Below are 11823 nucleotides of genomic sequence, written 5' to 3' on the forward strand. Positions count from 1 at the left end.
CTCAGGAAGCTGTTTCAGTGGTATCGACACTCTGTGAAGAGTATGGTATCTGCTGATGAGTATCAAGATAGGACTTGCTCTGTTACAGAATGCTTAGGTTGCCCTCTCTTTTATGAGAGGCCAGTTTTGTTAATAGGTTGGTGAAAACAACAAATTCCTCCAAAGTACAGTATCTCTGTAAGCCGCTCATCAGAGCTTGAAGGTCTCGTCTTTCTGGTTAAGCTGATAACCTAAATAAACTGTGCTTATTCCAGATGTTTGTGTTGAGGTGATGTTCATGGAGAATGATGGATACTTCAGTAACAGCTCTATGGTTATTTTAAAAATCCAGTGAAGCATTCCATAAAAGTCCAAAATATTTATAATACAACATTGACATTTGGACATGGGATTACTGTTTTACTTTATAGGGGTACCTCTTGTAGGAAATCTACGCACACGTCTTCTCGCTCTGCATATCCTTGAGGCTATTCTCCCTGCGTGCGACTCATCCATTGACTCTGAGCAGATGCATCAGGTATTGCAAAGTCTTAGAGTTTCTTTTTCGATAATCCAGCTTTTCTAATTATCTCTTTCCATACCACTGTTGATCCAAATAGCTACATATGGCTTCATTCAATAACCAATTTCAAGCATATTTGTTGGAAATGACATTTTGCATGCATAAATCTAATGCAAGGTGTCTCTACCAATATACAATAGGTTCCCACTTGTTCCCCTTGTCATCGTGAAAATTATGAGCTGATAATTCTGCCAGATTTAAACATATCTGAAGAGAAAGCACCCATGATGGTTTGACCAAAATCAGAAATAAATGTATTAACTTAGAAATGGTTCTTGTATCATTTTCAAGCTTTTTATTTTATTTTATGTTTGAAAAATATTTGTTGGTGCCATTTTAACAAAGGTTTTGATTTTATACAAAAGGACTACATTATTTATGTGATGATGATGAAGATGACATGCAAATGAACCACTTTTAACACTCCACTTCTTCACTTCAATTGTGTCATCACTTTGAACTTATGTGTCACTTTGAACAGTCGCATCTCTAAGTTCTCCTTTATGAAGCTTATTTTTCGTACAGATATGACTCTAATTGGTTATTTTCAAGTTGGTTGAAAGTGAATGTGTTGCTTTAAGTTAGAAATGGGGTTATTTACTTCTCATCACACTGGACTTTCATTCTTGATAAACCTTCGCAAAATAGCACAACTCTTGCATATTTTCTTTTGGGGATGGGAGATTTTAAATGTAAGAGTAATCTTTGGAGGTGAATAATAATGTTGAACTGATAAGATTTCAAAAGGGATGCAGGTCCATTTCCTTGTCGATTTTGGTTATAGATTCCAGGACTCATATTTTAGGACCTGTTTGACAGGTGCTTGAAATTTGGTTTCATTCAACTTCGGTGGATTTCTAAAACCATTTAGAATTCATGCAAATTTTAAAGGGGGAAATCTGTATAAACAAGATGGGAACACCAGAAAGCCCAACCAAAATGTTACTTTTCTCTCTGCTTGCTAGTTCTTGGAAAAACAAACAAATAAACAAGAAAGATGTCGCAAGCATGATACTTGCGAAATTAATAAAACAAATTTGACTTCTAAAATAATTGGTGGTTGAATTAAATGACCAAATATACAACTCTTCAAATCCCAAGTCAATCATGAAAATTGAGGATTTTATAAATTACACTTAAGTTATTGACCTTTGGCCTACGTTGACCTCAAAAAAATATGGTGGTTGAATTCAGTAAGCTGATATGAAAATCCAATAAAATTTTGAGTCAATAGGATGAAAATTGATGATTTTAGAAAATTAACAAATTTGTTGACCTTTGACCTATTAGTGAGGGGAATAAGCTCCATAGTGGGGCAATATCGTTACACGCTGGACAAAAGTGCCAAAATGTTTTGTGGCTATCTATGGACATACTTAATAAAGAAATCCCATGCTCCAAAATATCGGACCATATTTTCATGTGATTATGGGTCAAAATCCAAGATGGCGGCCGAAAATTAAAAAAAAATCGATAAATAATTATAACTTCGCTAATATTGGTCGTGAAAATATGTGTAAACTATCTATTTGTAGGTAATGATGCCCAGGGAGTCGATTGGAACCATCAGATTTGGGATTAGATCATCAGTAACTAAGATAATGGTCACATGTAGAAAAAATATGGGTCGCTCGGTATGAAAATTGACCGTTCGCGTTACATGTTTTAATGACTCTTTTGTTGTGCTCAAATAAGTTGTGTACATGTTGACTATCATCTTTCCTATATCATGTGTTTATTTGTAGGCGAATGGATAATTTGATGATGCATATTTCACTTTGTCTAATGCCCTCATAGAAGATTCATCTGGAAGTAATTGTATATTATGTGGCGGTTGGATAATGTTTATTTTCTTTGTTACAGGTTGTAAACAGCCCTGAATCTACTGTTCAGTAAAACATCACACCATGGACTGGACAATTTGTGTCATTTGCCAGAACAGTAGATACACTTCACCTCTTTCATGTCCAAAGAACAGACAGAACCGCAATGCTGACGACATCTATAAGGATTTTCTTGACAATGTCAGAGAGTTCGAAGAGATAGGTGCATTGCCGGTCGATGTTGATTTTGGCGAACATGGCACCCCAGAATGTTTTGCAGAAAACAACGCTTCTTGGCATCGGGCATGCTACCAAAAGTTTAATAAAAGGAAACTTGAACGAGAGCTGAATAAAAAACGTAAACAACAAGACGATGAAAAAGCTCCAGGTACCAGCGCATCCCAGTGATCAAAGCGACAGTCAATGGGATCAAGCAAGGACACTTGTTTATTCTGTGATGAGAGTGGCCCCAGAAAACTGCATGAAGATGCAACTAAATGTGCAGAGTACAATTTAAAGTTAATGGCCACCGAAATGCAAGACGGCAAAGTACTTGCAAAAATACTATGTGGGGATCTGGACTCAAATGAACTCAAGTACCATATAGAATGTCTGACAAAGTACCGAAATGACTATCGTGGTTACAGGCGACAGAATAGTCCAACAATGGCCGACCAACGTGAGCTGAATCAACGAGCCAAAATGATCAATTCAAGAGTATTTGTTGAACTTGTAACGTACATGGAGGAATCTGCTGAGGAGGGGACTTACCTTTTCAAACTGTCAAACATACACAACATGTTTGAGAAAAGACTTGGGGACTTTGGCATTGATACCACCATCAATAAAACCCGGTTAAAAGAAAAACCCCTCAATCACTTCTCCCAGCTTGGACGAGGTGAGCAATCTGATGTAAAAAAAAAAACATTCAGCAATTAGCATTCAGCAACTACTCAAAGACGCTTTCTTGTTCCATGATTATGACGAAGAAGCTCGGTTGTTTGCCAGAGTTGCCAAGATATGTAGGGAGGAAATCCTGAAAGAAATGATAGCCTTCAGTGGCGAATTCAACCCTGGATGTCAGCAGAAGATTATGACCAGAACAAGATTGTTAAAGTCCATGCTCATCAATGGCCCAAATTTCGCAGGTTCAGTAAATGACTCCCAAGCATGCCTGACACTCACACAGCTCTTGCTTCACAACTGCAAGAAGAAAGGAAATGTTGAGGCAAAACATCAGCATTACTCTCCAGACCGTGAACCACCAGTACCTTTATATGTTGGTTTAAACTTACATACTCAAACTAGGAGCAAGACACTGGTTGAACAAATGGCCAGCTTTGGGATAAGTGTGTCATGCAACTTGAAAACGAACTTGCTGCCGCACAGTGTGAACAATATAGAAGCGATGGAGTAGTGTGTCCAAGCCAGTTGAGAAAAGGTTTGTTCACTGTGTGTTAGACAATCTTGACCATAATCCGTCTTCAACGACAGCACAGGGATTAGCATCATTCAGCAGCCAACAAAAGACCATCCTGGGATTATACGCAGTCAACATGTTAGCTTGTCCAACACAACTTCAAATTCATCACAAAGTTTGGTTCTTCTGGATTCGTATTCTATTGTACCTGCTGTTTACATGAAACCCACAACAACAGAAGTACCCACAATAGAACACACCACAACGTCAGGTTTTGCTGATTACATAGAGAAAGCTAACGCCCAAGAGGAACGGTGGATTCAACATGCATCTGAACTACTGCAACAGGACTTAGTGCGAGAACAATCATTGTCATGGGCTGCATATCATGCATCATGTTAGCCTCAACCAAATGATTTGCCTGCAATCACAGCCTTATTGCCACTCTTTGTAGAGAAGGCTGACTCAGCTGCAATGGTCAAACACGGCATGAGCATCATACAGAGTATAACTCAATTTCTGAATCCTGGTCAGATACCAATTCTGGCACGCGACTGTCCAATCTTTGCCATGTGCAAGTACACACAGTGGAAATTTCCAACAACGCATGGAGAAAATTTGATGGTCATCATATTTTCAGGCCTACTTCTGGAAAAGGCACTTTGGACTGTTCTTGGCGATTATGTTAGATGCGTCTGGCTGGATAGATGCATTGACAGAGTCTGGTATAGCAACGGCAGGTACAGCGCAGTCATTCTTAAAAGTATCGCACATAACCTGAACTCGCCATGCACATCAAGTGTCTGCTCTCGCTCTTGGAAATCTTCAACAAGAATCATTCATTGCAGCGAATGATACTGATACTGATGAGGAGAAAGCCTTTGACAGTTGGAAGATGTCCATGACAGAAAAGAGCCCAACCTTTCAATATTGGGACCTGGTGCTGAGATTAGAAAAGACTGTACTAATCTTCGTTAGAGCCCATCGCGAAAAGAACTTTCAACTCTATCGAGAGGTGCTGGATTCACTGATGTTCCTGTTCTTCGCCCTGGGTCACTACAATTACAGCAGATGGGTTAGCGTGCACATCCGGGATATGAATTCACTACCGGTCGGTGTTAAAAAGGACCTCAAAAAGTACTGGGTGGTTGTCAAAGGCAGCCGCAGATTTTCCGCTATTCGAATAGATCAGGCCCACGAGCAGGAGAATGAGAAATTAAAAGGAAAGGGTGGGGCTATCGGACTGACTGAAAAACCTGAGTCCTTGAAGAGATGGATGATCGCTGGTCCTGAACAAGCTTGAGTGGTGACATCTTTTGAAAACGAATACTTTGCTTCCGACGATGCCGATCTTCAGTACCACCATCACGACGAAGGATTGTCAGCACAGAAGTTATTCCAGCAGCAAACAAACAACCTCATTCAGACGATCAATGGGTATGGAAATCCATTCTCTAATGAGTGCCAAGAACTATTGGTTCTTCATACACGTCAATGCGCCGACCAGGAAGTAGCTCACACTATGAAAGGATTAGAAGCTCTTGGAAATGCTCAGTACAACATATTTAAGAAGGAGGTCTTCACAGAACAAAGCAAGTCTATTCACGAGTCAATCAAAAACAACAAACTGCATTTGTTCCAAACACCAAAACTAAAGAAAACCTCCAAAACGAAAGAGCTCACAGCCATTCGAAGTGATGCAAGCCTTTTTGGTCGACTGTACATCGCAAATCAACAGCGGGATGGAGATCTAGACATATTTTTCTCGCATGAAAATCAATTGTACCCTCCCAGTATGTCGGATCATGGAAAACTTCGGACGGGCACCAAGTCAGATTTGATTAGGTGCATTGAAGTATTCGAACAAGGTGAACAAGAGGAACTTCCAAGAACACTGGACTGTAAGATATTTGATGGTGCCGTCCTAGCCCATACTTTTGTCAGCTGCTACTGCTACTACCTTTGATGACTACGCACAGTCTATGTTCTTGCCGTTTCTTTTGCGTGAGCTACAGTATGTCAGAGACAGGATAGATGTCGTCTGGGACCAATACTTACCAAGCAGCATCAAGGCATCCACAAGAGAACGAAGAGGCAGTGGTGTGCGCCTCAAGGTCAATTCAAGAACAAAGATACCTTCCAAGTGGAACGATTTCCTGTTGGATTCATCCAATAAAGATGAACTCTTCTCATTTTTGACACAGAAAGTGGCTGATAGCGACTGGCCTGCTGAAAAAGGCATCTACATAACGAATGGCACTACAGTTGTTTCCAGAGGCACAAGTCACGTGATGTCAGACTGCAAATACGAAGAAGCAGACAGCAGGATTGTGTTCCATATTGTACATGCTCTGCAGCACGGGGCCAAGAAAGTACAAGTGCGTACGGTTGACACAGATGTGCTTGTGATCCTTGTCGGCCATTTCTTCGATCTGCTGGAACTGCAACCTGACCTGGAGCTCTGTGTAGCATTTGGCATTGGCAAAAACTTTTGTGTTCACAGCATCAACGCCATATCTGTAAGCCTTGGAGATAGGATCGCTCGGGCACTTCCTGTATTCCACGCATTTTCAGGGAATGATACCACCTCGTATTTCTTCCGGAAGGGCAAAAAAGTGCCTGGCAATCATGGAAAAGGTACCCTTTGGTTACTGAAGCCTTCCTCTTCATCTGGAATCATCCCTTTGAAACGTTGGATACTGGATCGCCTCAATTTAAACACCTTGAACGCTTCACAATCGTCATGTATGACAAAACAAGCAATGACGCCGACATAAACGATGCGAGGCGGGAGTTGTTCTCCAGGAAAAGCAGACCTCTTGAAAATATTCCACCAACTAAGGTACTTAGTACTAAGGGTATTAAGCAGAATGCTTGAATTAAATAGCAAGATTGAAAGTTAGTGTATACCCAATCAGTTTGTCTTATAGCAATGTATATACTACTTTGTTGCAGGATGCACTGGTACAACATGTCAAGAGAGTTATCCTTCAGGCTGGAATTTGGTCAGCAAGTCGGCAGGCCCACGTTATCATACCGTCGCCTGAAGCGTTTGAATGGAGTCTACAGGCTGACCAATGGGAACCAATTTGGATGACAATACCAGAAGCTACAAAAGCTTGCACTGAACTTATCAAATTGGCTGTGAATCCGAGCGTGGTTGTCGCATCTGCAAATGTATCAAATCTGGGCTGAACTGTACTGACCTGTGTAGCTGCAATTGCGAAAACAACTAACTTGCTTGTGTTCATTAGTGTACATCATATACACATGTACATGATATAATGGTTCAGTTTTTATTAAAATATGTATCCAGCAAAGTATGTCTCATATAACAAATGTGTCTCGCGAAACGTCAATGTTCGTATCGAGCGACCATATTTATTTCTACATGTGACCATTATCTTAGTTCCTGATGAGCTAATCCAAAATCTGATGGTTCCAATCGACTCCCTGGGCATCATTACCTGCAAATAGATAGTTTACACATTTTTACGACCAATATTAGCAAAGTTATAATTATTTATAGATTAAAAAAAAAATTGGCCGCCATCTTGGATTTTGACCCATAATCACGTGAAAATATGGTCAGATTTTTTTGGAGCATGGGATTTTTTTATTAAGTAAGTCCATAAGTAACCACAAAAAAAAATTGGTACTTTTGTCCAGCGTGTAACGATATTTTCCCTTATTCCCCTCACTATATGTTGACCTTTTGAACTCAAAAACAATAGGCTTCTTGCTTATGACAAACTCTAATATGTGGTGAAGTTTCGTGAAGATTGGTTTAGAATTTTTACCTGTAGGTGATAAACATTAAAAAAAAAAACAAGGACAAATGTGTCCAAGAGGCATGTCCTAAAGGTTTTGTCTTCACCAGAAGAAGAAGAACAAGAAGAGGAAGAAGAAAAAATAAACAAAAAACAACAACAACTTCCAATATTTCGCCACGTGCCTTGTTTGAGCCAAGAGCAGACCCGTCATGGACGATCGTCGTTCATGACGAGAAAGTAGTGTATTTACGAAATTACAATACATTAAATGGAATAATCTTTAAATAGTAACGTGAACTTTTCGAAACTTTCAAGCAAATGTCCGAATATATTGAAAAGTTCATGGTAGACGCTCTCAAAAGGCACCCTCAATGCGAGGATGTGTACAGCTGTTTATATTTAAGGAGATCCGGATCCTGTATATAAAAGAGCCGAGTCCTAAAGGTTTTGTTCAAAGAAGAAGAAGAAGAACTAGAACTAGAACTAGAACTAGAACTAAGATTGCCTCTACAATTCGGTAAAGTTTCATGGCGATCGGTTTAGAATTGTGGCCTGTAGGCAACAGACAGACAGACAGACAGACAGACAGACAGAACAAGCCGGTAGGCGGCGATGGGTCGCTGAGCATGAAAACTATAAGATATAGAGCAAAATGGATGTCATATAGGGAATCGCCTTAAGATTATGCATATCAAATCTCATCCAGTTCCATTTACTTCCAAAGTACTGAAGTAGTTCCATCTACTTCCAGTTCCGAAGTTCGAGGGGGTGCTGTGGGTGAACAAAGATCTAAATCGAAAATACGGCTCGATCGTTTGTGCACAATGTATTCCAGACGATTAGTGTGAATTTTCATGACCATCCGACCATAACCCTAGGAGGAGTAGCATTTGGCGCGAAGGCACCTCCAGCTCTCGCATATTATTGATTTTTGCACTAATTAACCTTTGACCCCTGACCTAAGCGAAATTGGACCTAAGCACTCACCTGATCGCTTGGGGGCCTTCAATTTTCGCCAATTGTAGGGGGCGCTAATTGTAGGGGATGCTGTGGGTAAAGTGTTCCATATATCACAAAAATCGGAATATATTTGATAGAGCATCACCTGTAGATTATTCGTGCCAAATTTCATAACCCTACGTGGGATAATGGCTTTCGGAATTGATTTCGCGTGAACGGTACCAATTTTGAAGGTTTTTCGGTTGCAAAAAAACCAAAGCGTCCCTAGCAACCATCACAATTTTCCAAAGCACTAGGTCATAAGATGTACCTACCACCCGAGTTTGGTCAAAATCCGCCCACGTTTCCTACCAATTATGCTGATGACAAATGAACAAACATCTAAACAAATATCCAAACAGGCAGAATTGCTGACAATAAGGGTCACCAATTTTGGCGACCCAATAACAAAATCGACTGACCAATATACTTGAAAAATATTAGATTTTCGCAAGTAATAAATAAACAGTAAAGAATCTGATTTTTGTGCTATTGTGATACTTGTTTGCCGTGCTATTTATTAGCTTGCTTGTTAAGAAGCTAAAACTCACCTTGCTGGCAGGATGGCATAGAGGTATACAGACTTGCCTCTCAGCTGTTTAACCTGACAGAATCGCAACCCAACTATAAACTGCCACCCCATGGTTTCACCGGCAGGGTGATTCATCAATGTGTGCGCTGTCCCTCGGTTGGACGATAAACTGGATGTGTCCAGTCTGCCGGAATTAGTTGTTGGACATGAAAGATCCCATGGTGTCCTTCACAAAGAGTAGACGAGCTATCACCAGCACCATGGCCAAATTCCAAAAGCCTGCCCCAACCGATAGGGGGCACTGAATCAGCAGCACAGCCGTGCTCCCAGCAATGACACAAACCAGCCGCCATCGGCTCCACATAAAATGAATGAATGAATGAATGAATAAGAAACATAATCGTCGATGTGCTTCGATTGTTGCCAGTGCTCTTTTCTTTTGAAGGATCGCCATATTGACCAAGTGGAAATAATTTGGTTCAGCTAAAATATTGTGATGTGAGTGTCTCCTCCTGCAGGTGATTGGACGACTTCTCATTCTCCTGGCTGACTCAGTGTGGGAACTTCCCTTCTGTCTACTCAAGAATACAGCTTTGGCAGAGACTGAAGAAGAATTGAACCTGCTGGTAAACAGACTTTGTTTTCAGGTTATGCATCAAATCAAAGTGTTTTTTCTCAAATCAACAAATTCTTAACCCAAAGTTGAGTAAGTTTTGGGGCAGCACATTTAGAAATCAAAACCATGAAATCTTAAAGTATTCTTCCTTGCACCATTCACACAATTTAATGTCGTTACACACTTTTTTTTTAATTTCTGCAATACTTTGTTGCATTCCATACAAACCCAGCTTCTTCATATCCGCTAAATCTCCTATGCACTGCACCTTTTGATACAACTTGCAAAGCTGGAATATAAAAGAAATACATGAATTCCAATTCTAACAGCACAGGCCATTGAAGGCATGCGGTGAAGATGCAAACCTCCCCATACAAGAGGTGTCCTTTGACCCAGAGAAGACCATGTACTGTACTGTTGAGGGTGGAACGATGTTAGCCCATGGTAGTGGTGGAAAAGGATACGGGCTCGCATCCACAAGCATCTCATCTGGCGCATACCAGTGGAAGGTAGGCACTTCAATGACTGTCGCTTTAATCTTGTACTACCAAAGTGTTTCATTTGTTGATTGCAAAAATTTCGCATCAGTTAATTACATTATTATCCTCAGGCTTTTTGAGAGAAAAAAAACGAATGCGCGTCCTGAAGCTCACCTGGATCACGAACAACAGTCACTCAAAATCCCGCAGACCCCCTTGGACCCCGATAATTATAATTATTATTATTATTATCTTGCCAAAACGAAGTTTTTGCAAGATATGTTAGTCAGCTTGTACGTTTTTTTTTAATTTTTTTTATTTTGATTTTTTTAATTTGTTTGTTTGTTTGTCTGTAATCACGTATAAAAAATTCTGCAGAGCACAGTTATCATTGGAAATTTTTGTAATTTCGCATATCAGAGGCCTATAGAGGTCCCTTTCAGTGCACAAAATTTTGAAGGTCAAGGTCAAAGGTCAAGGTCACTGTCGCAAATCAGGGGAGTCGACGAAACCCTTATTTTTTGAGTAATTTTGATCGGATCGTCTTCAAACTTCAAGGGAATATAGTTCATGGTCTGGGGCTCAGCTGATTAATTTTTGGTGGCGATTGGCCTTGACCTTCATATGTTTTTTTTTTGGTCTGTAATCACGCATAAATCACTCTGCAGAGCACAGTTATCGTTGGAAATTTTTGTAACTTCGTATATCAGAGGCGTATAGAGGTCCCTTTCAGCGTATAAAATTTTGAAGGTCAAGGTCAAAGGTCAAGGTCACTTTGTCGCAAATCAGGGGAGTCGACGAAACCCTTATTTTTTGAGTAATTTTGATCGGATCGTCTTCAAACTTCATGGGAATATAGTTCATGGTCTGGCGCTCAGCTGATTATTTTTTGGTGGCGATTGGCCTTGACCTTCATGGTTAGCGACTCAGGTCAAACATATTTGACCCCAAGGTCAAATTTTCAATTTTTAGGAACCATATCGTGTAGTACCTCAAATTGAACACCTCGATGAGTGCTTTCTAGATATGTCAAGCTTGAGACATTTTGACGTCATTTGGTGACGTTATGAGGCAAAAGCATATTTTTCATGGTTACTCTGTAGAACGATTCTCATCGGAATCTCTCGTAGGCAGATATTCCTCAAGGAGTCGCTCCTGGTGGATAGCAGCTCTGTTCACCTCAGTGTGACCTTAAAGAAGTCACACGTGGTCACCTTTTGGCAAGATACGGGTCACCCTGCGGGTGACATTGGTTTATTTTTATTATTATTATTTTGCTTTAATGCTGTGAATACATCATGGGTGATGAAGGTTGTGGTCAAGTTTCATCAAAACGATGTGTGTAGTTTCAGAGAAGAGAGCAAATACCTATTTAGGGGGAGTTAAATTTCAGCGCCCCCATAAATCCCCTTCATGAGCGCAGATTTTGATGCGGCCAATACACCTTCGTTCGGCATCAGATATGAAGCTTGTGGTCAAGTTTCATCACAATTGTGTGTTTGGTTCAAGCGATAATGACTGAAGTGTTTACAGACTCACTCATTCACTGGCTGGCTGACTGACTGACTGACTGACTGACTTACTCACTCACTCACGGATACTGCTCGATCACATAAGCT

At 40.4% G+C, this 11823-nt stretch overlaps 1 protein-coding gene and 2 pseudogenes across 9 annotated transcripts in view; all 3 read left to right on the plus strand.

Annotated features, from left to right (window-relative positions):
* Window positions 1-11823, plus strand: part of HERC1 (HECT and RLD domain containing E3 ubiquitin protein ligase family member 1) — a 964782-nt gene that overhangs the window by 153634 nt on the left and 799325 nt on the right. For 7 of the 8 annotated variants that reach the window (XM_085850311.1, XM_085850306.1, XM_085850308.1 and 4 more), the window contains exons 34-36: window positions 411-517; window positions 9628-9735; window positions 10055-10234. In XM_085850311.1, coding sequence (XP_085706437.1) covers window positions 411-517; window positions 9628-9735; window positions 10055-10234 — 395 coding nt within the window. The remainder of the gene's footprint in view (window positions 1-410; window positions 518-9627; window positions 9736-10054; window positions 10235-11823) is intronic. The other variant, XM_085850307.1, reaches the window with a different exon arrangement.
* On the plus strand, window positions 4025-5771 carry LOC147015505 (uncharacterized; annotated as a pseudogene).
* Window positions 5784-9584, plus strand: LOC147015506 (uncharacterized; annotated as a pseudogene). The gene is made up of 2 exons (XR_015050359.1): window positions 5784-6647; window positions 6761-9584. The product of XR_015050359.1 is annotated as an uncharacterized LOC147015506 (transcript).

Source organism: Eptatretus burgeri, chromosome 12 (assembly GCF_056783735.1).
Source record: "Eptatretus burgeri isolate ZD-2024b chromosome 12, Ebu_testis_v1, whole genome shotgun sequence".
NCBI lineage: Eukaryota > Metazoa > Chordata > Myxini > Myxiniformes > Myxinidae > Eptatretus > Eptatretus burgeri.